Raw genomic sequence first — 26,553 nt, forward strand, 5'->3', positions numbered from 1 at the left:
AGTTGCCCCTACTTCCCTTCAATCTACGAATACTTCTCTAGGCAGCAAGCCTTGAGAGGACCAGACAACCTGGGGTAGATGAATCAGGGACTGAGGTTGGAGGAAGACCAATTAAAACAACAACCCCAGAAGCTTGGAAACTCCTTCCCTAAAAGTTAGTTCTACCCAGCCAGCCCTCTCAGAGGCAGGCCCCTGTCTCACCTGCTCCAGCTTCCAGAGAAACTTGACAGGACGTGCACTCTCAAGCAGTGGCCAGTAGAGGAAGGCGATCCTGCAGCCGTGGACCGTCAGTGAGTAGTGAGAAAAGCCATCCTCTGAGGGGAGAGGAAAGGAGTCAAACACAGGCCTGAGGCAAGAAAAGGTTCAAAGTGACAGTTGGGATGAGCCTGTGCTCTCATTCTCTCACTGCCATTGAGAGGGGCCTGTGGAGAGAGTCAATCAGCTCCTAGAGAAATGGGTCAACCATTACATGGGCACTGGTGGGGCCTTTATGGCTGAGAAGATTGGACAGGATGCAGGGAGACTAATTTGGCAACTGCCAGCAAGAAGGACAATGTCTTCTGGGAGTCAGTCCCGCTGCACCCAGAGCAGGAACATTTCAAAATATCATCTCAGCAAGTCACAGAATTACAGGGGTAGCAAATCCAGCCCGTGAACGATGCATGATGGTGTTTGCCATAGTCATAGCTACCAAGCAAAGTAAGGTAGGAGGACCTCTTAAGCTCATGAGTTCAAGGTCAGCCTAGGCAACATGGCAAGACGCCATCTCTTTTTCTTAAGGTGGTGTGGGGAGTACAGTGGGACCTTCCTGAAATCTCAGTGCTCAGAAGGCTGATGCAGGAGGACTGTTCAAGCTAAGGGCCAACCTGGGCTACATAGCAAAACTAAAACAAAACAAAACAAAAAAACCTAGCACCATCAACTTACAAATTAAAAGAGGGAAAGAGACCTGTCAACAGTCTGCACTGGGTAGTGACAGGTGACAGATGCGGGACAAGGAGCCAGTGTCCCCCCTCAGGTTAGGGCCCCACAGAAGACTCACCATTCTGGACTGTGTTACACACAATGGTCTCCTCCTCCTTCTTCCCCTTGCTGGGAGTCACGCCGTGCTTCATCCAGAAGGACAGGGTGAAGTGGTCACTGAGGCCATCCTGCGGCCCAGAGCCCAGCCCTGCTGGGCCACCCAGGGGAACTTGCACAGCTTGGGTGCCATTGAACCAGTAGATGAGGCTGCTGTCCTGGCTGTAGTGCACAGAGAGCCCCGCTGTCCAGTTGGCATTGGGGCCAGGCATGGGCAACAGGTCTACCTCCCCAGTGGCAGCACCTGCAGAGGCCCCGGGAGGCACAAGTGTCAGAGCTGAGAAGCAGCGACTGAGGCAATGGGAAGGAAGTAGGAGAGGGGGCACTGACAACCAACCATTCACCACCTCCTGCAGCCTTTCAAAGACAAGAGAAGGATAGCTGTCTTTCTTCTAGAAACGACTCTCATTAGCTCAACCAACTCTCCATTGCCCTCAAATATTGTTCTGTGGTGCATCTAGTGCCGGGTCCAGCTGTTCACCAACTACCTGCCCTTTGGGCCACCAAAGCTACCCACAGGCCTCAACTTCCATGGAGACAGAAACACCTGTGATGGCCCAAGGACTCCACTTTCAGAAAAGGGACAGAGAAGGTGAGGGAGGGATGGTTGGGAGGGATGGTCCTGGGGGAAGGGACACACGCACCACAGAGCTTCCGCAGTGCCCTTTCCGAGTAGTTGTCTCGGTCACAGCCCTTGGCTACATGGCTGGTCTGCAGCTCTATGGTGGCCTGAATGTTCCACAATGGTTCGTCACAGGTCTCCAAGCGGATGCCCGGGAACAAAGCCAAGCTCCCAGCTCCCGGGGCATACTCAATCCTTTTGTTCCAGCCTGCACAGGTGAGACAAGAGAGAAGGCAGATGGTAAGGCAGTCTCCTCCTGCCGTGTGCACTGACGTCTGCAGCTCCTAGGAAAATCACCTGTCCGGAAATGTGCTTCCAGCACCTAGCCTACCTTCCGTGGTCATCAGACGGGGTAAGAGAAAAATGTGAAAAAAAGCAACATGACAGGATTTACAAGCAGGTCCCCGCTGAGTGCCTCACCTTGCCAGCTGGGCTTGCAAGTGGGCTTCACCTGGATCTCTACCTCCGCATCATCTGCTGCCCGCTTCTTCCCACAGTCGTACGCTGTCACTGTGAACTTGTAGAGGTTCTCACCACCGTACTGCAGCTTCTCCGTGTTCTCGATGTTGCCTGGGGTAGGAATCGGGAAGACAGACAGACGGGTCAGGGGCGCTAGAGGAAGCCCAGGGAGGCACAGGAAGGAAGCAAGCATCAGCGGGTACATTTATCGGCAGAATGCGGGAAGGAGGTATCCAGGAAGAAAAGGACCCTCACACAGGGACAGAGAGGAAATGGGGATCTGTGGGGAGGGGCCAGGGGTAAAGAGCAATGCCCTAGGTCAGTCATCCAGAGAGCAGGGGGTGCTGGGCAGCAAGAGACAGAGGGAAGGCTCACCATCATTGTCGATGAGGAAAGGGGTGTTGGGTGTAAGGATCTCATAGTAGCAGATCTGGCTGTACTGAGGGGAGCAGTCCCCATCAATGGCTTCCACGCGTAAGATGCGATCATACAGCTTCCCCTCTGTCACTGCAGCACGGTACAAGCGCTCCACAAACACGGGGGCAAACTCGTTCACATCATTGACCCGAACATGCACGGTCGCCCTGCACCCACAGGAACAGAATGGACATGGAAGGAAGCATTAGGCAGCTCAAACACCAAGCAAAATGCAATCAGGAATCCAGATGGGGACTGAGAGGAGGAAGGAGCCAGTCTACCCTTGAGACTGCTCATCCCACTCTGCAGGGCACTAGGCTGTGCTCGACTCATAACAGATAGAAAACCATACAAGGGAGACGGCCCAAGGAAAGAACCAATGGCTGGGAAAGAAGGAGCAAGCCCTAGAGAACGCCAGAAGCCATCTTGGTGATTTCTGTCCAGAAGGCTGGAGAGAATGAGGAGGAAGAGAATAAATAGGTTCAGTACACATTGAATACCTTTCAACTGTCCTCTCCTGCCTATCCACACATTCTGTAACACACGCAGCTCTCAGCGTAGTTGGGGGAGCCTTCATTAGGATGCCAAGGTGAGTGGGATGGAAAAAACAATAAAAACAAAAAGTAAATTCGGCAGGTCCCAAATTTGACAAAAGTCAAATCTTACAGAAGAAATGAGAAAGATAAAGACAAAAAAAAAAAAAAAAAAAAAAAAAAAGTTAAAACCAGCCATCAGGGAAGTGGCATTTGACCGGAAATCATAGTTGATACATCTGAGTAGTTCACCTGTCTAAACTGTATCTTAGCCATGGCCCTTCCCGACTCACGCACCTTCCCAGGCAAACAGAGCTGGATCCAGGACCTTCATTCTATGCCCTGACTCCAGCCAAGAGTCAGGCTCCAGGCTCAGAGGCAAAGGCCTTGTCTCTAAATGGGAAAGTGAGTCACAAAGACCTTTGTAACCACTGATGCCTCTCGGTGGCCCAGGATCCCTTATTGCTGATCTGTCTCCCATTGTCTAATGAGAAATTAGCTGGTGACAGATGTAGGTGTCTGAGAGCCAATCCTATTCTGTGCTATGACCATCCTTCCCTTCCTTGGCTCCTCCCAACTATGTGTATGTCACACGCCTGATGTATGCTATGTGCTGCAAATGGACCAGAGGGGCACTTGGAAGAGTCTGGCTGCTTGTGGAATGTTCTCATCTCTTCCTCACTGTTTGTCTTGCCGCTGCCCAATGCCCATGTGCTGTGCAGCAGGTTTGAAGGGACATACTTTTTATACAAGCCATCTCCCATAAGCTTCCTAGCAACACCTCTGTCTTGTAGACAAAGAGAAGCAAGTCCAGAATGTCTGAGTACATTGTTCAAGGTTGTAAGAAGCAAAGTGGAATGAGTACACTTTGTGACCTTAACCAGAGATCTCTAAACTCTATGAATAGCAGGGGTGGGGTGACATTCGGTCAGTATGGTCAGGGACTAAGAGAACCTACTATCATTACGCTAGAACAAACAATCAGTTGACACAGAGAAAGAATAAAGTGGGCATTATTACTCATTTTTGGTAGTAACTTTGTCGGAGTAAATTTGGGGCTGGAGACATAGCCCATTGGTAGAGGGCTTCCCTGGCACAGGTAAGGTTGTGGGTTCCATCCCCAGGTTCCGGTTGGTCTATCCTCTGCCAACAAGAGGCTGAAATGACTGAACTCACTGGACTAAGCTTCAGTCTTAGCTTATGAAGGAGAGCCCCATCTCTGAGAGACAGACCATTGATTGCTAAAGGAAGGAGAAGGGTTCCATAGCAAATAGGCATGGCATAGGTTTCCCTCACTTGTGAGACTTCTTGGTGTTGGTGCCATCGGGCCCCTCGCCACAGTCATAAGCCTGGATGGTAAAGGTGTGTTCCTTCTGGGCCTCGCAGTCCACGGGCTCCTTGGCCCGGATCAGCCCTTCACCTGTTGCCTTGTCCAGGATCACAGCCTCAAAGGGAACCCCGGATCCATGCAGCCGGAAGCCACAGATCTCACCTGGCAAGGCAGGAAGAGAAGAAATGAGTCTCCACATGACCCAGAGCATCTCCTTCCAGCCCTCAGCCTCCTTGCCTGGCCTATGCCCACTGCACATCTCCTCCCAAACTCCAACCCCTTGTCCTAATGACATAAGTATCAATGATCCCCAGCTCCCCTGAGCACCACACTCAGAACCAGCAGGTCTGAGATCTGCAAAATCTCATGTGTTTAACCCCTGGCTGCTCAACTCTGACATCCTTTGGGACATCTTCATTCCCCTTCTTGTACCCCCCTTTCTCTGAAGCTTTCCCCAGGCCTGTACCCCAGTGCCTTCCCCATCACTCCCCCTACCAGGACCTCCCACTCCTCTCTTGTCTTCCCATTCATTTTTCCCAGTTACCTGCATAGCGCAGTGGGGCATCTTTATCCAAGGCAAAGAGTGGTGGATTCAACAGGACCGTGTTGTCATTCTCCATGACAATGCCCTGGTACTCTGCCTCAATCCATGGCTTGTGCTTGTTGGCTGGCCCCACCCCAGGAAGAAGAGAGAAAGTACTTGTGAGCTGAACCTCCACTCCCAGGATGCAGCCCTTGTTAAGCCCACACCCTAGACCAACACCCTTTCCAGGCCTCGCCACCTTGCAGGAGGGAGAAGGGTGTGCTTCAGAAGGACTCAGGGGCTCTGTGGGAGGTCACAGCCTTCCGTAGAACTGGATAGGCAGCTTCTATGGCAACTACCTCCCTGTGAGGAAGGGACCACTCTCTCCCCCTGGGGATCATGGTTAAGGGTAGAGAGTCTCCTATAAAGTCTTTTTTGTCTTGGCAAATGGTGACTAGGAACTCAAGAAAGAAAGAAAAAACAATGGTGGCCCTTAGAAGGTCCTGGGAAAGGACAAGGATGAGTAAAGGGAAAGTTCAGACTAGGGAAGAGTATGGACCAATTTCCTATGATCTCAGTGGTTTACCCTCCCCCAACCTACTGAATTTCAACCTTAATCCCTTCACTCTATGCTTCTCCAAGTCCGGCCCAGACACCAAGCCACTCTCCTAGAAAAGGAGAGAGGAAAGAAGTATATAGGACAGTTGCAGGGGGACAGGGGGGCAGGGAGAGGGCACAGCAGTCGATGCCAAATGACCGGACCCAGCAGAGCGACCTCCTAGGGGATTATAGAGCTGGCCTAGAAACACAGCAAATCCCTGCCTTACTTCCCATCCCCACACCCAGGAGAACGCAGTCACAACCAGTACATTTCTAGGTCCTCTCAAGACCTCCACACCCCACAGTTCCTGAACCCTTATAGACCTATGACTGAATCCTAATTTTCTCTACCCTTTCTCCTACCAGACTCTGTCAAGTAGAGTCTCTTCCCCAGGACCAGCTCCCCTCAAGCTCTTGAGGGGCTATAGGAAAGGCACGCATGTCTCTTGTACCTCATCCCTAGACCCAACCTCCACCACCTGACCTACCTAATCCCATTGGGCCCATCCATGCACCTAAAGTCAGACATGGAGAGGGGAGGATATGTCATCAGAGGGAAACTGAGTCACCAGAGGACTCTCACCCCAGTATTTCATGATGAACAAGAAATTCTGATTTCTATTCATCCCTCTAACCACAGGCCAGCAAATGCCCTGTTAACTGCAGGCCTCACCATTTCATGAGGGTGACCGCCATAACCCTCTTCCCTAATGGCCGAAGAGAAAGCCTCAAGATGGTGAGGCCAAGTAGGAAGTGATGGGAGGCTCAAGAACCAGGAGGACCATCCCGAAGTAGGAGCTCCAGCCAAACATAGAAGACAACAGACAGAAGAACCACCAAGGACAGAGCCAGGCGTCCTGCAACCTTATGTCTCCTGTGGTCTCTGAGCCCTGCGCCCTGTCCCTCTCCTGCAGCCGGCCGGCCGTCAGTCCTGTGTCCATTCTTCTTAGCTCCCTCCTCCCTCCTCTTCTCACCTTTGCTGCTGGTTTCCCTCCCTCCTCCTCTGCCTCTACCTTTCTCCTTCCCCGCCCCTTCTTAGTCCCTTTCCACTCCTGCTCTCCCTTCTCACCTCTTTCCTGGAGCACCCCACACCCCCTTTCTGCCCTTTCCAGCCTTTCTCCCTCCCCTCTGCCTACCTGAACCCTCTGCCCCTGGCCCCACCCTCCCCCTCCCCCTGACGGTCTCACCCAACCGAATTTATCTGCTGTCTGCCAGAGAGGGCAGCTGTGGTCACCCACCACCCAGCGGATGCAGGCGGAAGGGTTGGGATGCAGAGGGACATGAAAAATATACGTGCTCGGAATTGCTGAGCTGTGGTACACAGTTTCTCCCCGGGAAGGCATGGAGACAACCAGATGGATCGGCCACACACCCTTAGTGTGCACACCCAGTGAAAAACGAAGCTGAGGGAATGTCACCCTCGGGGAGCAAGTTCCTTTGAGACGGGAGGTGTCTGCCAGCATGGAGGAGTTGGGGGAGGGGGCAGAGAGACCCTAGGTGGGAATAGAGACCAAACACAGGCAGGGTGCTGGGCGAGCACATGTAGAGATGGACCAGAGAGGAGGAGGTGGCCCTTGGAAGTGAGATAGGTGAAGGCAAGAGGTCTGAGGAAAGGATGGAACGAGGCAGTCAGAAGGGAAAGGACACCTGTCATGCGCCAGAGTCTCGACATCTCCTTCCCTCCATACCCCCACATCGTTCAGCCCGACGCCCCAGTTCGGAGGTCCCCATCCCCGTCTCCCTCACCTTTGTTGCCGGAGCTGAGCTGGAGCAGAGAGGCCACGAAGAGGGACAGCAGCAAGAGGGTCATGGTGCGCTGTAAAGCACGCCAGGCCAGGCGTTCCCGTCCCCTGGGAGCCTCAAGCCTGCTAATGCCACCTTGGGGGAGGGATGCAGAGAGTCTGCAAGGAGGGGAGGGCAGTGGGACAAGATCAGAAAGGAGCCTGCTGGCCACGCTGGTCCATACAGCAGATGCGTGCAGACCCGCTCGGTGGCCGAGACGGGGGACTTGCGGTGGCTTCCCTTGCTCTCCAGCCCAGCGTCCTCACTCTCGCTCTCTCGCTCGCTCTCTCTTGCTCTCTCACTCACTCCCACCCCATCCCCGCTACTGCAGGATGACATCAGCACAGCCAGGCAAGGATTGATGGGGCCGCTGGCCAATTGGAAGACCGGGGGCGCCAGGTGCTGCAGGGAGGGTAGAGAACCAATGCGACCGGGGAGCAGGGGCGGGAGAATGTGTTAGGGCTTTTTCCCCTGGCTGCAGTTTGGAGGAGCAGGGAACTGCGGGGGCTAGAGAGGAAGCTAGAAAGCCGCGGAGGGGCGGGGGGGAGAAGAGGGGGAGCATCGGAAGACCTAGCTGAAATCCCGGAGGTGGGGTGAGGACGGGAGACGTCAACAGACTTGAGGGTGGCCAAGAGAGGCAGTATCCACGTCACCCACCCCCAACTCTGCATTAACCTCTTTTCACAGCCCGTTCCATCAGCTAGTCCCTGCTGTGTGCTTTCTGGGAACCGGGAGGCAAAACCTTCAGCATGAACATGAGAAATTCTAGCATTTCAGTTTCAACCCAGGGCCCCGCGGGAACCGAAGGAGGGACAGCAAAAGCAATGTGAGGGGCCTGCGATGAGGAAGAGGGGGGACTTCCCGCACCCCTCCCCGCACAGTCCACCAGCATCTGGAATGTCAAGTTCTCTTTCTCCTGCTGCTTACAGTCACTGAATTCCCGACCTTAAACCATGATGGAGCCACCCTACAGCTTGTGAAGCCAGAGACAAGAGCGCTGGCCAGTTTGGGAGACTGGGGGGCAGCTGGGGGCAGGGTATGCAATGATTTCAGTATTCCCCCCAAGCCATTATGATGATGTGTCTTGATACGGAGTGATAGGTGATGGTATCCAGGACTCAGGATTGAAAGGAGCACCCTGGATCCCGAACCAAAGAGTATCAAATCCTCAGCCCTCCCTTGCCTGCTCTTGAACTCAACACTCACTGAGCTTCGGTTCCTCCGCCAAAAACACCAATTTAAGGACCACATTCAGCCAACTGTGAGGAGCTGTGGAGGCCTGGGGGTCCCGGCCTCGCTTAAATGTGGCTCCTGGCTAAGAGCTGTTCTAACCTCCTTCCCTCCCACCTCTGAATATCCCGAATATCCCCTCACACCCTGACTCAGTCTACACAGCCAGAATGGATAGCGGCTCCACACTGCCACACCACGGGGAGCCTCCAGAGGGCGCCCTCCCTCGGGTTCCCAAACCTGCCAGAATTGGCAGCAAGGCCAAAACTGGCACTCAGAAAATTCAAGTTTTGAATGACTGACAGCTCCAAGGTCATTTCACAGAAAGAGCTGGGACCAGGCATGACTTTGTCAAGCTCCCGCCTCTCCTCAGTCTGCAGACACCAGACCAGAGCTCATCAGTTGGGGGTAGAGGGGGTGGGGCCTGGACCTTCCCACGCTGCATATGGAGGCTGATCTGGAGGCTGTGGGCCTCCTCTTCCAGACAGCACCCCTGCCTGACTTCTCAGTCTGTTCCTGTCTACACTGAGCAACGCCTCCTGACCCGTTCCAGAAGAACTTGGAGGACTACCTGGAGGTCCTAAGTCATGACCTCACCCTTTCAGACCTTCTGGGTTCCCCTTCCTTCCCCTCTTCCCTTCCTCCTCTAGGTCCTGCTGAGAAGCCATGCTGGAGCTGAACGGACACCCTCCCTGATGGCTTAGGATCCATTTCCCCCCAAGGCTCTGCCCTTCACGGCCTTGACAGAGCTGCTGAAGGCAGCAGGCACCTGGCTAGCCGGTAGGGCCCTTAGTAAGACTCAGTCTCCACGGACATTACATCAGTGTGGCTGAGAGGAAGGGATGAGGCCACACAAGATCAGTCGCCAGCGTACCCACATAGAGGTGAAGTCTCTCAGCTCCTTCTGGGCCGGCATTATGGAACTCTAGGCGTAAACGGAGTTTGAGGAGATCTAAGGATCATGGATGGATGAAAATGCCAGGTACTTTCCCTTGGGCTGACAGGCAATGGGGGAGATGAACAGCCCCCCCCCCAGCAATGTGAGCCAGAACAGTGGCCCCTCCAGGCCAATCCAGGGACAATGACCACCTAAGCATGCCATGGGATCCCCAAATAACGGTCTCGGGGACTAAGAAGCTCCTGCACTCCCCAACCCCTTTCCCCCTCTTCCTTACCCTTTTATGTTTTTAATAGAAGAGTTCATTCGGTTTACTTTATCTTCTAATTTTTAAAATTTCTTCTTTTGATTATTTTTTATGTGGATGGATGTTTTGCCTTCACAGATCTGTGCACTACATGCATGCCTGGTGCCTGAGGAGGTCAGAAGAGGGTATCGGGTCCCCTGGAACTGGAGTTATGAGTTATGACAGTTATGAGTTGCCAGGTGGGTGCCAGGAATTGAACTCATGTCCTCTGGATGAGCAGAGAGTGCTCTTAACTACTGAGCCATCTCTCCAGTCTCTTCCTCGCCCCTTCTCAACATCAGTCACAAGAACAAAAAGTACAGGCCATCGAGCAAACATCTGTTCATCCTGGAGCCTGGGACACCGGGTCTCTGACTTGTTTCTTTGTTTGTTTGTTTGTTCTTGACTTTCTTCCTGTTGCCTGCAGACTCTAGGCTGTCAACTGCACCCATGCTTTCCGCTACCATCTGTTAACTGCCCTTGACATTTCTTCTTCTTCCACGGCCAGCGCCTGACCCCAGAGTGATGTTCTCGATCATCTGTAAAACGTTTCCATTTGTGTGCCCAAAGTCAAATGTGAATTCCTTATCTCCTCGGGTCCCAAGCTCCTCCACTTTTATATTTACTGTGTCTGTGGACGGCTATACCAGACAGATCTTAGCCACACAGATGCCCCCTTGTTTTCCTATTCACACACACACACACACACACACACACACACACACACACACACACTCACACACACTGCTGCCGCCGCATACACTACATCCAGAATTACTTTCTGCACCAGCAAACATGGTAGCTATTTGGCATGTAATTAATCCAAATGGAAATGTGCTAAGGGTAAAATACATACCACATTGTAAAATAGTATCAAAAACATGTCCAACTCGCATGTTGAAATTATAGTATTTTGAATAGTTTATATTAAGCAAAACATATTCCTAAAATTGAATGTCCTTGTTTCTCTTTGTTCTTCTAATAGGTCCTCCTGGGATGTTTTACGAATGTGGCTTGCATTTATGACTTTTATTTCAGGCTGCATAACCTGTACATGGGGTCCATCTAAAAAATTATCCTGCCACTCCCTGCTTACAGCACTCAATGACGACTCACACTCCAGATAAAGGCCACTTACAGAGTGGCACCAGCTCCTTGCTGTGTCCCTGTGGCCCCCCGGGACATCCACCTTCCCTCTAGCTTCTGTGTCTTTTCTTTCCTTGCCTGGAATTCCCCATTATGAGCCACGCCTAGTGACACCGGCTTGTAATATCTGCAGGCTGAGTTAGGAGGGTTGCAAGTTCAAGGCCTGGCTAGGCTACAGAGTTCAAGGCCAGTCTGAACAGCTTAGACTGTTTCACAACAGCAGAAGTGCAGGGGCTAGCAGGATGTCTCAGTTGGTAAAGCACTTACCTCGATAGCACAGGTTCTAAGTTTGAGTCCCAGAACCCATGTAAAAACGCTGACACAGTGGTGTGTCACCGTAGGGGAGGTGAGACAGGAGGATCCTTAAGGATCCTTAGCCAACCAGCCTGCTTGTTATATAATTAGTGAGCTCCAGGCCAGAGACAGACCCTGTCTCTAAGAAGGTGAACAGCAGCCATGCACACGCCTGCACACAGGTGCACATACTCATATTTTAAAGAAGGGAAGGGAACGTGGGTATAGCTCAGTGGTAGAGCACTTGCCTAGCATGCACAAAGTCCTAGGTTCAAAGTCAAAGAAAGGAAGGAAGGGAGGGAGGGAGGGAAGGAGGGAGGGAGGGAGGGAAGGAAAGGAGAGAGGGAGAGAGGGAGGGAAGGAAAGGAGAGAAGGAGGGAGGGAGGGAGGAAAGAAGGAGGGAGGAGGAGGAAGGAAGGAAGGAAGGAAGGAAGGAAGGAAGGAAGGAAGGAAGGAAGGATGTTCCCAGCTTCTCATCTAACTGAACTGCTCCTCTCTTGGCCTGGCTCATCTCTCCCTACTTCCATTCCCGGCACTCTGGCCAGATATCAGATGCCTAAACACTGATCCTCCACCAGTTCAAGACTGAGCAAGCCTGTTCTCTGGGAGGCATCCATTAAGGTCTGCTAGAATTCCAGGCTGGGAGGTGGGGGGGTTGCTCTTTCGTTCCCAAGGGCTCAGCAACTAGCATTGAACCTAAGCAGGGGAGGAAAGACCAGCATCTTTGACTCTCAGGTAACCTCTTTTCTTTCTACAAAAGTCCATCCAAAACATCCAGCAATGTTGGGAGGATGCTGTCCCCATCTTCGTCACCTGTCTCTCCAGGTTCACCCTCAGTTCACCCTGCTCCTCCTCTGCTCTCCCTGTGGTCACTGTAGATAACTCATCCCCCGCCCAACCTCCGGTCTTCATGGTTCAAAAATCTTACGTGTTTACCAGAATGAGATCTAAGGCCACGCTCACAGAGGACACCAGACTCACATCACCCGCGTTGCCCATGTGCTAGAGCAAAGGATGGGGCTGGGCAAGACTTGTACAGTCCTGGAGGAAGTCACAAGCTTCCCTTGACCTCCATGGCTATGTGGGAAGCCATGGGGAAACAAAGGGTCCTGGGAGAGAAAGAAGGAGATGGCAGACACAGGATTGGGGGACAGAGGGATACATTACACCTGGGTGTGGAAGTGACGGTATGGGACAACTGTAGAGACCCTCTGCTTACAAGCCAACAAAGCTGGGGACAGAGGACAAGAGGGAACGCTGCTGCAGAGAAGGAAGCCTGGAGTTCCAGAGCCATGTTATGGAAACAGCCAGAAGGGTGGAGCTGGTTCAGGACCAGCCTCCGCTTCAGCTTCCTCCCTCCCTCTAAAGGCCTTAGTTCTTTCAGGGTTAAGAGTCTGTGGGTCAAGGGTCAGACAGAAGGGGGCTCAGTGTAAGACAAAATGAGGTGGAGGGGCAAGGAGAAGGTGTTGGCAAGTCCCAGGAAAACAGGTATGGCGGCACACACTGCTGGGAGAATTTTCCCCTTGAGGGTAGGGGGGAGGACAGGCAACTTCTACTCCCTCCTTCTGAAGTTTCAACAACAAGCTAAAGCATTTTCCACCCAAGTTCCCCCAAGGGAACTGATGAGTTTGTGTGGCTTGCTTGCTGGGGCATGAATGACCCCAAGCACCCACACTGGAAAGTCTACCCAGCATCCATGATGGCGTCCCTGGAGCAGCATTGGCGGAGCTTCTTTCCACTACTCCCTCCCAGCCTGCGTACCCCAATTGCTCCGGAGACCTAGAAGGTCTCGTGAAATTGGGGCAAATTGCACATGATGGCTGGGAGGAGTGGTTGGCTATTTGGGGGAGGGTCCTGTGACCTTCCCCAGCCCTCCTTCTCTGAGGGAATGTCCACAGTCAACAAGTCCCGCGGACACAACTGATCTTATGAAGATGGCAGTCTTTTGGCTCAGAGGACAGTGCTGCAGGACAACATCTAAAATCTCAGCTTTGGGGAGACCGAGGGAAGAGGGAGACACGGCTGAGGCCCAGTTGGGCTATATAGCGGGATCCAGTCTTTGCTGGATGGGGCGGGGGACCTGTTATCACCAACTGAACACTCCTGCTTTCTCTTCCCACAATAGCTAGGTGCCTCGCCCGTCAAAGACAGTTACTGGGGCTCTGCCCAAGAACGAGACTTGACCCGACATTGATCCCAGAATGAATTTGGAAAAGAACTCAAAGTTGAACTGGACTTATCCTCTTCCCGGACTTCCTAAATGTCCTCAGCACAGTGGGAAGTGGAGTCCTCTTCTCAGTAAAGCTCTGTGGACCACTGGATCCTACCACGGCCCTCCCCACTCACAGCACTACACTTCCCTATGTAGTCATCCACTATCCACGGAGCTAGAATGTTCCGTGGTGGCTGTGAGACCCAAGCCAAAGTGAGCTTAGTCCCTCAGAAATCACCATGACTTCGGGCGGTCCAGACCACCCACTCTGCAAGTCCACACCCTCCCCCCAGTCACAACCCCACCAAGATCCAGAATCCTTTAGATCACCCAAAGAAGTGCAAACACCCAGAGCAGGACTGAGCTCCAGAAGCCACTTCAAGGAGTTAGGAGGCTCAAACCACTCAGACGCTGAAGATAGAGTGCTGTTCCCGTTGTGGGCAGCAGATGGCGCTACTCTGCAACTCTAGTCTGCACACCTTGGATGTACCACAGCCCACACATACACATACTCTCCCTTTCCAAACCTGCATACAACCTCACAAGACAATGTCCCTCCTTCAAATCGACCCCCATTCATCCTTACAAGGAAGAGATGGTTGCCAAGGGGATAAGTATAAGATAATACGTATAAGTAAAGAAAGGACAAGAGAAGGGCCCAGGGTCAGATAGAGTAAGCCCTACCTCTAACACTTCCTGCAGCATGTGAGACTGTGGAGTTGGCTTTGCTAGAGTCTTAGACCCAGGGATATGATCAGGAATTGTGGATGCTTATTTCCATAATCCATGGAGGGGCTACACTGACAAGCTAGGCCTCTGTCCCCAGACCCTGAGGCCAGGTTGTCTGCCCAGGAGCTGAAATAGGCAGCCACTTGCTCTCCCCTCCCTTGGGTCTCAACCACCAGGGCTGGCCAGGACCAGCTCTGTGGGCATCTATCTTACCAAGGACTACCCAGATCCCAGGGGGACAAAGTGGACTAGCTCTCCACACTAACCCTACAGTAAGAACATGGGGGGGGGGGGCCTTCAGCAGATAATTGTGTGTGCCAGTCACCGGAGGATATACCCAGAATAGACTTCTCCTGGAACTCTATGACTTTTCCATTTACCATCATTCAGCAGTGTACCAGGAACAGAATTACACGGGGAAATGTTCGCTATTACTATTTGAATTTGTAATAACTAGAGCTCTCCAAAGTGGAAGCAAAGCATTGTAGTCTACTGATAAGGACAAGGCATCAATTACCAGTTCCGCTGAGGTGTCACCAAGGACACAATCACACCAGTACATAAATGACTGAGAGCAGAGAAGTGGAGTTAGTCACCAGAGCTCCCCTACACGGGCTATTCAGACAGTGAACTTATCTAGGGTGAACTGGAGGAAGGAGAATTGTTTCTCCCCAGCCTGGGCCCCCAAACCATGATCCCCACTATAGTCCACCCCCTCGTGCCAAGAAAGACACTATATGAAGTTGGGGCGTACACAGTTCTGAATGCTTCTGCCACTCATTCCCGCCTTCCTGACAACTAAGGGGCTCTAAGAGTCAGGGAGAGGGGCTGCCCAGCCTGTGCGCCACTTGTGCAGACCCATCTGGCTTCAGACCATACTCCACAATACACCTGGAACATATTCACACCACAACTGGGCCCTGGACTTCTGCCGTCACCAGATGTAGACTCAGCCACAGTCTGCCTGCCCTTCCTGTTCCCTGCCTCTTATGTTGGGGTACAGAGCTATCGGGGACCATGGGGCCCAGCCCCTCCATAGTCCTGCTCCCAGGGTCTGGGAAGAATCTACAACCAGCTGATAATTAATCTTTGAGGATAGGAAATGAATCTACACACACGAAACTCCTTAGTCCGTACACTTTATTCTTCAGAGTCAGTTCTGTCTACACAGCTTCAGTTCTATACTCAAGCCTAGCTCCTTTCTTGCCCGATTTCTCTCTACATTGACCTGCTGTCCCCTCTAGGTTCTATCTAAATTCTCCCATCTCAGTTCTGTCCCATCTGGCTCTTCCTCATCTTCCATCTGGTCCTCTAGTACACTCTTCTAGCCCTTCAGTCTAGTTCTTCCCATCTTCCCATCTAGTTCACCCCTCTCCTCTTCTTACCCATCTAGTTCTTCCATTCTCTTTTCTCCGTCTCATCCTCAAGTCCTCTCCCTCAAACCCTCCTCCAAGTCTCCTTATCCCTCTTTGTTCTCCCCAAGTCTCTCAGGAACCCAGTTATAAACCCAAGCAATAGCAATCCTCTGGCCGAGCAAGGTCACCAGGCTTGAATTCTTTTTTTTTTTTTTTCTTTTTTGGGGGGACAGGGGAGGGGGGTTTGAGACAGGGTTTCTCTGTGTAGTTTTGGTGCCTGTCCTGGATTTCCCTCTGTAGATCAGGCTGGCCTCAAACTCACAGAGATCCATGTGGCTCTGCCTCCCAAGTGCTGGGATTAAAGGCGTGTGCCACCGCCGCCCAGCCAGGCTTGAATTCTTACAGGGTCATAAAGGCAGACAACAGATTTCCTCAGGCAGTGACCACCAGGCTTTCTTTTACAACCCAGAAGGGGAGTGGTAAAGGAGGAGGTCAACTGAGAGCTAATGATTGGTTAGTATATCAGAAAAAGGGAATTTGTGTGCTCAAACTACATTCCTAGAAGTTAGGAGTCTGTAATGTTAGTAAGGCCGTATAAGAAAGGAGGGTCTCAGTTAAAATCGCACAAGAAATAAAGCTATCCGCCTGACCTAGGAAACAGGCGTCGTTTCCGCAAAAGTGTTACCCTAGTTCAGGAGATCATTTGGCCTTGGATGCTTGATAGGTATTTTAGGTTAAATACACAATTAGGAGTTCTTGAAAGCACATATAGCATACAAGAAGATCATTGTAGGAACCAGTTAATATATATACGAAAGCTAAAATACCACCAAGACTTCTTAAGCCATGGCTTGACCTTCGGGAAGGTCTTTGACACTCCAGAGTAGTAGCTCGTCACAGTAGCTGGGTTCCATTACATTTTCCTTCAGCCTGCAGCACAGAGGCAGCACACCACCCTCCTGCCCTGGAGTTCTCACGTTCCCCTCTTCCCCTCTACATCTACAGAACCCCACCCCTGCATCATCTTTCCACACTAGTAGGCTTCCTGCCCTCCCTCCCTCTGGTTAAGCCTGAGGGAGCAGCTTCTTTGGTGCCCTCCTGTGACGCAAGCCGAGGGGCCACACAGGTGGGTGCTGAACACTTCCTCCCACAAAAATTCACATAGGCTGCACCGTTCTGTCACACCTGTCTTCTGTGTGGGGAGTGGAGAAAGCTCCGGGTGTGCGAAAGCCTGAGTGAATGTGTGTGGTGGACAAATCATGACCCAGGCAGGGCCATGTCAAGGACCCAATGCCTTGAGCCCATCGGAAGTGGCAAAGCGTTCCTTCCTGGTCCTAGGGCAAACGTTGACAGTGTGCGCAGGAAACGCCCAGCATAGCTTTACCCCCAGATGATTTGGGCCTGAAAATTGCTCCTGTATAGAAATGCTAAACTTGCCTCCCTGACTAGACTGTACACCCATACCCCGTCCCCTTGGTTCAGCTGTGTGCAATAACCTCCCCTCCCTGTTCAACTGTGTAAAATAAACACACTGAGCTTCCCTGGTGGTGAGGCCTCTCCATCAGAGAGCCCAGTTTTCCATTTGTCTATGTGTCTGTTCATTCCCGCACTGATCAGTCAGATCAAGTGCCTGGATCTGCACTTCTGTTCGGGGCATGTGTGGATATGTCTGTGTGCCTTAGTGTCCCAGAGGTGTGCTGACAGCCAGCCTCTTTTCCTCCCTTTGTGTTCATAACAGTAACTATGGCTTCTTCACTGTCCTAAGCAAGCGGCCCAAGGCAGAGCTAAAAGCATCTTTGGACAAGTCACTGTTTGAGACCCCACTAGGTGGTTACTCCACTTCCCTGTTTTGTCCGTGACTGATCTGCTCCCTTGCCTTCTGTTCCAGCCCTCCCCTCGGGTTCCGCTCTCTCTTCCCAGCTATTTTAGGAAAATGCTTGCTCCATCCCCTTGACACAGCTGCGAGAAAGCTATCATCAACTTTAGTGTAACAAAAAACGTATCCTCTGGGTCTCCGGTGCAGAGAGAAGGCACACGGGAAGGGGCAGCTAGCAGGCAAAGCCCCATCTGCATGGAGTCGTTCCCCACCACCACTGCGCTCCCCACTCATTCCGCGGCCACTGCGCTTCTAAACAGCTCGGACTGTCTGAAGAAGGATTTACCAAAGCCATAAAAGGGGGAGGGGTGAGACAGAGAACTCTGCAGCTGAATGGCTGAGGCACAAACCCCGCTTCACCCAGGAGCCCATCTTTGTGAGGGAGTCTAACAGAACCCTCCATTGACAAGCTACCCACATAGACAATGTGCTATGGAGCTTTTACTGAAGGTCTTTGCTGCAAGAGGAAGGACCACACACGGCCGGTGGGACGTGGGAGGTTTAGGTTTGGTCCACACACAGCCAGTGCGATGTGGGAGGTTTAGACTCTTCAGCCAGGGGGCATGCTCCTCTGGACCATCTTTTCCTGAAGCATCAGGACACCGCAAGGTGTGGTTACCTCCAGTAGGCTTGAAGGACCTTCTGCCTGAGGCTCCTCTAGCCTGCCCTGCCTTGCGCCTCTTCAACAGATCCTTGCATCTTTTTAACACCTTGAGGTCCTCTCTAAACCCCATCTTTGCTTATGTTCCATCTGCTGTAGGCCATTTGGGTCTGTCCAATCCCGCTACGACGCAGGGGGTCGGGGGAGAGCCTCTTCAAATGCTAGAAATGATTCCTGAAGTATTCTTTTTGAAGGCCCCTTCCCACGCCATCTCTTCCCACAATGCACTGGACTTGGCCCTGAGTGAGAAATAAAATATAAAGGAAGTGAAGGTCCCCCACCAGCTCTTGTTTTGAGTACCTGCTCCCCACGGCTCGTGGCCTGTTTGGAAGGCTATAGAGCCTTTGGCAGGTGGTGTGTGGCTGGTGGGAGCCTTTGAAGGTTATGCCCAGCACTGTCCTCAGGCTTACTTTCTCTGCCCCTTGGTTGCAGTGTAAACAGACACAGCCTCATGCTCCCACTACCACAGGCTAAAAAACCACAGCTCTGCACTTTCCCCACAGTAATGGACCGAATCTCTCTGCACCCAAGAGCCAAGGTCAAGTTTTCCTCTGCTAAGTAGTTTCTGTTAAGCATTTTATCACCATGGTGATAAGAGTAACTAACAGGGTTGAAAAAGAACTCTGGCCTCTGACCTTGCCTTTTTCTGTTTGGGGTCATGCATAATGGCTCTCAAGTGTCCTCTGGAGAGGGCTGTGTGGCAAGGAGCAGAGGCCTCATCCGGTCTTGGCAGCAGCCCGCCTGCCCCGTCAGGCTTTCAAGTGCCCAATGCCCTGACCACAGCTGAAGCTTTGAGAGACCCTGAGGCTAGACCACCCCTCTAACTTCTGATTCCGGATGCCAGCAGCTGCGTGAAATGATACATGTGGTTTGTTTTAAACTAAGAGAAGGGACAATTTGTTACACAACAGATAACTAACATTCGAATTCCATCACAAGTGACTCATTGCTAGCCTCAATATTTACCCAATCCTCAAGAGAATGGGGGTGGGGATGACTTGGGAAGATAGAAACGAGTCCAAACACAAAAGGCGGCCGTCCTCCCTCTTCTCCCTGCCCTCTCCTCCTCAGTAGAAACCCAGGCACCATCCTCTTTACAGGTCAAGGAGACTTCATCCTCTCCAGGCTTTTGAGAAAGCTGGTTTCCCCTTTCCTCCCTCTGCAAGCTCCTCCTGCCCCAGTGACGTCAGAGGACCCACCCCACCCCTCCCCCTCCACCAGGTAACTGATAAGAAGAGTGTCCAGAGTTTCAGGTGGATCCCCTTCCCTCTCCCACACGTGTGCCCTCGCTCTGTGTCTCAGTGAGCATCAGCGTCATCAGAGAAAAGCTGATCCAGAGACAGGGGGATTTCCTCAGACAGCACCAGGTCTGGAGCTGGTGGGAAACTCCGCAAGGGTGGAGCAGCTGAATAAGAAAGAGTAGCACAGGAGTTGGGGATTTAGCTCAGTGGTAGAGCCTTGCCTAGCAAGCACAAGGCCCAAGTTCAATCCTCAGCTCCAAACAAACAAAAAAAAAAAAAAAAAAACAAAAAAAAAAAGAAAGAAAGAAAGAAAGAAAGAAAGGAAGGAAGGAAGGAAGGAAGGAAGAAAGAAAGAAAGGGAGAAAGAAAGAAAGAGTAGCGTGAAGCCGGACTCAATGCCTGGAGCACTTAGTGTCATGGGACTTGTCCCAGCACCAGAGCATTGTCCCAGTCTGGCAACAGGGCGCTGTCAACCAAGAGGCGCTTGGCACCCACCATGTTCATATCTGCCACCTACCAGTATCCTGTTACCAAGGGATAGACCCCCAGTGAGGAGCAGATGGGCCAGCTCAGGCTTAGATCCTCATTCACTCATGGCGATGCTCCTTCCAACAAAAGATGAGGTTCCCGTCCATGAAGAGTGCTTGATGATGTCTGGTCACTAGGACAAAATCCCTGACAACTTAGGGAGAATGCAGTCTGGCTGGTGGTCCAGGGGATGTGGGTCCGTTAGGGTGAGGAAGATGTGGAAGATGTGGGAACTAGAAAGGCTTAGTCTGAGGCAGCGGGAGCCTGTGGCGTGGCTTGTTCCCATCTTGGGAGATGAGGAAGTGGAGCACTGAGGTAAGGAACAGAAGCAGATAGACTCTTCAAGCCCCCAGCCCCACTCATCCCACTGCTGCTAGCTAATTCACACATCCCAAAGGATTCCCAGGCTCCCCAAACTGTACCATTGCTGGGGACCACATTTTTAAACACATGAACCCATTTACATCCAAACTATAATGGTACCCAACAATGGCGAAGGAAGGCAGGTATTGGGGTTAGAATGCACATGTCGAATTGCAAATGGAGCGTGGCTACACCCACATCATTGGATTCCACTACCACCCTCAGATCCTGGACCTGCCTGCCTATCACCTACCTGCACTACCTCCCTCAACATCAAGACCAATACTTGGTACTTACTTCCCTGGCCCACACCCACCCAAAGACATAGGTGACACCTGACGTGCCAGGCTCTGCACTCAGTCCTGAGGGTGCTGAAACCCCCAGGACAAACTCCTTCCCTCAAGGAGCTGCTTATTTGAGAAAGACAGACATGTGAGCAGGTGGATGGCATGCATTAAGATATGCTCGAGGATCCAACAAACACAGAGACAGTAATGTCACCCAGAGTCAGGAAGGCTTCCTGGAGGAAGAGACAAGAGGAGAGAACTAATAATAACAGTGGCTGAATGCCGCCTGCCAAGTGTTTACTCCTTAAGAGCCCTGTCACAGGTTAGAGAGGGGGCTCCATGGTTAAGAGCTCTTGCTCTTCCTGCTGCTCTTCCAGAGGACCTGGGTTCGATTCCCAGCACCCACACCCAATGATTTACAACTGTCTGTAACTGCAGCTCTAGGAGATGCTGTGGTGTCCCGTATCCCCAAGCAAACACATAAATAAAAATAAAATAAGTATTTTAAAAAGAGCCCTATCATAGCTCGGTCCAGTGGTCCATACCTGAGGTAGAGGCAGGAGGAGTTCAAGATCTTTCTCTGCTGCATAATGAGTTTGGGGCATTCTAGCTATGTCAGACAGACACCTACATCAGATGGGTGAGGTCTTGGGGAAGGGGATATATAAATTGCCTTTTTTTTTTTTTTTTTGGTCTCCATTTTACAAGACTGAAACTAGGGCTATGTGTGAAATAAAAAGGGAATTTGGAATTTGAACCAAATTTGGAATTTGGCAAGTCGGAGCTGAGCACCTAAACCTGCGTTTCTCAACCTTGACAGTATTGACATTTCAGATCTGTGTCGTTGTTACCAGAGGCACAAATGTAGGGTGCATCACTGGTCTCCACCCACTAGGTGGCAGTAGCATCCCCCACTTTAAAAAAAAAATCTCTAGAGAGTCAAATACTCCCTAGGGAGCAGTTCTGCTCCTGGTCGGGAACCACTGAGCTAACCATTTTTCTCTCCTACCTCCATAAACTCATAACGAAGCTTACTGTTCACCAAGGACAGGCATCCTCCTCACAATTACAGGTACTAACTCATTTCATCTTTACAACGGCTCTCTAGCGCAAGCTTCGCTGCGCGGTGTTCTGCAGAGGAGCACATCAGTGGCACAGAGAAACTGCACAGCCTGGAGACAGCCACAAAGCTTCTAGGTAGCCGTGCCTTGGTTTGAACCTGTTGAATGTGGCTTGGAGCCAGCTTTTTACGGCGGGCTGCGCTGTTTTTTTGTTTGTTTGTTTGTTTGTTTGTTTTTGGTTTTTGTTGTTGTTGTTGTTGTTTGAGCTCTTGTGACTGAAGGGCACAGCAATGGTGTAGGGGGGTGTCGGCAGGTGTGAGAAATAGAGACTCCTCCATAAGATTAACAGTGGGACTGTAACACATGATCACAGCCAAACAGCAGAATGAGACGGACGCAGTTACTGAGGAGGACTCTGACGGGACAGACAGACAGACAGACAGATCTCTCAGAGGACTCGGACTTTGAAAAGGTTTCAGATGGGGTCGGTGTGATTTAGCTGTAGATAGACCATGGAGGTAGGGAGGGAGGGCTGGAGAGCTAAGACTCTGGGTTTTTTGCGTTGATTTGGACCCTGTTGTGAGTGAGTGTCCGTGACTCAACGATTGGCGGGTGGGACAGGGCGCACAACAAACGGAGTGTCAGAGCCACCCTGTCTCCCGATCCACACCCCAATGTCCGCTCAGAACAGAAACCCAGGCTCACAGCCCGACCGACTCAGGCCACCTCAGGCCCGCCGCTGTACTGGATCTCCCTTCAAGCCTGGTACTGGAGCCAGAAGTCCCGCAGTGTCCTGGCCCACGGCAAGGCTTGGAAAGGAAAAGCCAAGCTGGGCTAGTGAGATGGCTTATGTCAGGATCCAGAGAAGCAACTACCTTATGTTGTCTTCTGGCATCCTCAATGTGGAAGTCACACACACACACACACACACACACACACACACACACACACACACAATGTTTCCCCAAAAGCGGGGATGGAGGAAGGGCGGAGCAGCCAATACTGTCCCAGGTCCCTCCACCTAGGGTCTCCTGTGGCTCCTTGCGCTGGGCAGAGCTAATAACTCCTCTCCCAAGGAAAGCTACAGAAAACCCCCGACCGGGAAAATCCAGGCCCTTTCTCCCGGGCCCATCCCCTCCCTGACCAGCAGGTGGCAGCACCAACATGATTTTCAAACTAAAACCAAAGCTAAAAGCCAGAAGTAAAACGTGTTTATGCCCTTCCTGGACTTACGTGTGCTCTCTGCTGTCCCTCCATCCCCCTCTCCCTGCCCATGCCCTTTGCCCGCCTCAGTTAATGAGAAACAGAAGCCAATGGACTTGGAAACAAACTTGGGGGGAGAGAGGGACCATTGCGGTGAGGGACATCAATTCGTTTTTAGACTTACTCCCGATCTCTGCAGCTCCCCAGGGTTACATCTAAGGTGGAAAAGTTCCTCAGGACCAGAGAGATAGCTCAGATGTTAGGAGCACTTGCTGCTTTTGCAGAGGACCCGGGTTTGATTCCCAGCTCCTACATGGTGGTCCATAACTCCAGTTTCACAGTATCTGACACCCTCTTCTGACTTCTAGGTATCAGGCACACCCACAGTGTACATGCACACATAGAGACAAAACATTAGTGCTTATGAAATAAACACTTTTAATATTATTTTAAATTATTTTTAAAAGTCCCTCATTAGCCTGGCGGTGGTGGCGCACGCCGGTAATCCCAGCACTCGGGAGGCAGAGACAGGCGGATCTCTGTGAGTTTGAGGCCAGCCTGGGCTACCAAGTGAGTTCCAGGACAGGCTCCAAAGCTACACAGAGAAACCCTGTCTCAAGAAAGAAAAAAAAAGTCCCTCAATAGTGACGAGTATTAAAGATACCACAGAGCCAGTGTGTCACGTTATTTTCAAGATTCCTTACTTGGGAGCCCTTTGTGATGCCTCCCACCTGAGTGCAGAGGCAGGAGGATTACCATGAGTATGAAGCTAGCCTGGGCTACTAAGTGAGAGAAAAGGAAATTCCTGGCTTATCCCTCCTCATCTACCTTAGAGAGGACCATTGTTCAACTATAGTGATGTATATTTCTCTGTTTTATGGTAGGGGGATTAAAATATGCTCATATATTTGGGGGCTGGGTGCACATATGCCACCGCATGCTTGTGGAGGTCAGAGAAGAAGGTTCTCGCCTCCCACCTTGTCGAAGCAGGCTCTCCCATGTGGCTTTGACTGCTCCAGGCTAGCCGGCCCACCTCCCGTCTCACTGTAAAAATGCTGGGATAGCAGATGTGCGCCAGGTGGATTCTGATTGAACGTGGGGCCGCAGGCTTGGGTGGCTAGTGCTTTTACTTACTGAACCGTCTTCCCACCCTCCTTTGGCCTTGTGAGCTAGAGTCTCCTTGTGTAGCCCAGGCTGGCCTCAAAGTCACAATCCTCCTGCCATAGCCTCTGGTGCACTGGGATTACAGATGTCTGTCATCACACCTTGTTTACAATTATAACTTTAAATACACGTCCTTTACTGAAGTGAGTCAACATCACAGAAATTTCACCTAAGAAGTTTCCTTTGCGCATAAACTCTACCATGGTGCAGTTACTTTGGTTTGTCTCAAGAGTGTTTACTCCATTTGTGAACACAGTGCATTCGCCCCCAGGCCCGGCTTGCTTCCTCTCTGCCAGACCTCTGACCTCAAGCGTGCACAGGTCAGGTATCTTGTGCTCTTTAGTGGCTGACATTGGATGAGGGAAGGGTAGCAGAGGGATGAGTTAGAGTGAGGTGCTCAGCTCTCCCTCCCAGCTCTCCTGAAGCTTGTGTCCCAGGAGACCGGTGGGTCCCATCAAGTCCTGGTGGTCCAGTAGGTCACTGTGATGGTCCATCTTCCTTGTGAGCCTGACGGGATTTAAGATCATGTGGGAGACTGTCTCCATTTGTTTTCCTGCTGCTGTTTCCCAACAAAGGCATCTGAAAGGGGATTTAGTCTGGCTCACAGTTCCAGGGCACAGTTCATCATGGAGGGTGCGGTCCATCATGGTGAGGAAGACAAGGCAGCAGGTGTTAGTTATTATTGGCGCTCTTACCCCAGGAGGAACACGTCCCGAACACGGCAAATCCACAGAAGAGCTGTTTATTAATATAGGATAGAGGGTAGAGGTGACAGGCCTGTGTGAAGCACACATGTGAGTGAGGAGAGGAGAGGAGAGAGGAGAGGAGAGAGACCTGTGCAAAATGGCGCTGGCTTTTTAAAGAGTCGCGAATGCGTACAGGACAGCATGTGGCTACTCCACACATGCATGTAGATTACATGGCCGTGCGTGTGCGCTTTATGCAACCATGCAAAGCCACAGAATCCTAGCCATGCGAGATGTTCTGACCTGGAAATGGCTATTTTGAACCGGAAATAATTAGGCGGTCCACCGGGCAAGCCCAACCGTATGGACATGTTGTAATTTTCTATCATTCCCAACTCATTTGTTCTTAAAAAAAAGAAATAAGTGTGGATAGATGGGTATGGGGCGCCATTTCTCTCAAATACTGCTTCAGACTGAATGGTGGATGTCGATTGGTTCTTGGGGGGAAACGGGAAGCTGCCTCCTGAAATCCTGGGATGAAGTCCTGCAGCTGTGTCCATCCTTCATGGTATGGCTGGTCCTGGATGAAGTTCTGTCATGCCTTGTTCTGCAGCTGTCTGTCCTTCATGGTGTGGCTGGGAACCTTCTGTCTGACAGGACACTGGTGACATAAAAGTTTAGAGAAAAGACTCATTATTATTTTGTTTTTGGAGTTGATATTTATCTGAGGTGGATCTGGCCTGTCTGGATGGAGACATGTTAAAAAAGTGGCTGTGATGTTTTAGTACTCTGCTTAATTTTTACCTGAGACAAGCATTATTCCAGGTGGTTTATTTAAGGTACCTGTTTGTTTTGTTAGTTTAGCATTTACACAGATGATCAGTCGCTGAGTATTGAATAGTGATAGACTGTTATATCCTTACCGCCTGGATATTTTGATGGTCCCTTTTGCCTCTGGCCCTGTGTGGCCCTAGTTGGGAAAGCGGTGATACCTTATTCCTCTGGAATTAGTGACAAGGCAGTGGATCCTGGTGTCCTCTGGAGCTTGAGAGTGGAAGAGAACTGTTTTTGTTTTTTTTTTGAATTAGGGACAAGGCAAAATCATGGCACACACATACGCACATGAGAAACACAGGCAGTAACTTTAAAGTGAGACAATGAGCTCTTATCTTAGTTGGAAATCTTTCTCATTAAGTAACTCTGAAAGTACAATTAAATCTGGTGAGGTAAGTAAGACTGTCCTCTGTTCCCGACAATAGAAAGGAGGAGTGACATCCTAAAACTCCCAGGACTGAGTCAATGGCTCTGGTGTCCAGAAGGAAAGAAACTGATCGCTTCCCCGCTGAGTTCTGGGTTCCCTGCTGTGTCTGTAGCCAAGCCTAGGTTTGCTGGAGGTCTTAGCTTGATGTACCCATGCGTCTTGGCGCCTGGGGGCAGTCAGCTGACCGGTTGTCTTTCTAGGCAGCACAAGGACAAGGCTGTTGATGGGTAGGGCATTCGCTAGCCCATGGCCTTTTTCATTTAAAACAGGGACCCAACAGCTTTCAGGAGTCAGCGAGTGCCAGCATTTGGCAATTTCGTTTTCGGGCTTCTCTTTCCTGGCACACCTTAAACACCACAGATGACTCTTTTGCCCGTGGGGTCAGGAGCCTTGTTCTCCAGATACTTAACTCTTAGCCAGGAACAAGAGACGGATTTTACTCTGTGTCCTGAATTTTTTCCTGATGATTGATGGCTTAAGGACAGCTTTTTGAAGATCTGCCAGTAGGCAGACTGTAAACCAATCCTTTTGGAAGACTTGCCTGAGGCTATAAGCTGATTTTTTTTTTTTTTTTTTTTGGCTTAGGGACCATCCTGATTATTGTAAACTTAATTGTTTAGATCTCAGCTGCTTTTAGACCCATCTGTGGTTCTTAAGGCAGTTTGAGAATGAGTGGGTGGAGTTAAGGTGAGTTAGGGAGAGGAGAGATACCTGTGCAAAATGGCG

At 51.2% G+C, this 26,553-nt stretch overlaps 1 protein-coding gene across 1 annotated transcript in view; it reads right to left on the bottom strand.

Annotated features, from left to right (window-relative positions):
* Positions 1-7,674, bottom strand: part of Clstn3 (calsyntenin 3) — a 20,200-nt gene extending 12,526 nt beyond the window's left edge. Inside the window, exons 1-8 of the mRNA XM_036181952.1 lie at positions 7,311-7,674; positions 4,986-5,108; positions 4,408-4,603; positions 2,537-2,745; positions 2,123-2,272; positions 1,725-1,910; positions 1,043-1,324; positions 202-314 (exon numbers count right to left, since the gene is read on the bottom strand). Of these exons, the coding sequence (XP_036037845.1) occupies positions 202-314; positions 1,043-1,324; positions 1,725-1,910; positions 2,123-2,272; positions 2,537-2,745; positions 4,408-4,603; positions 4,986-5,108; positions 7,311-7,374 (1,323 nt within the window). The 5' untranslated portion in view covers positions 7,375-7,674. The remainder of the gene's footprint in view (positions 1-201; positions 315-1,042; positions 1,325-1,724; positions 1,911-2,122; positions 2,273-2,536; positions 2,746-4,407; positions 4,604-4,985; positions 5,109-7,310) is intronic.
* Between the last annotated feature and the right edge of the window lie 18,879 nt (positions 7,675-26,553).

This window comes from Onychomys torridus, chromosome 3 (assembly GCF_903995425.1).
Source record: "Onychomys torridus chromosome 3, mOncTor1.1, whole genome shotgun sequence".
In the NCBI taxonomy this organism is placed as follows: domain Eukaryota; kingdom Metazoa; phylum Chordata; class Mammalia; order Rodentia; family Cricetidae; genus Onychomys; species Onychomys torridus.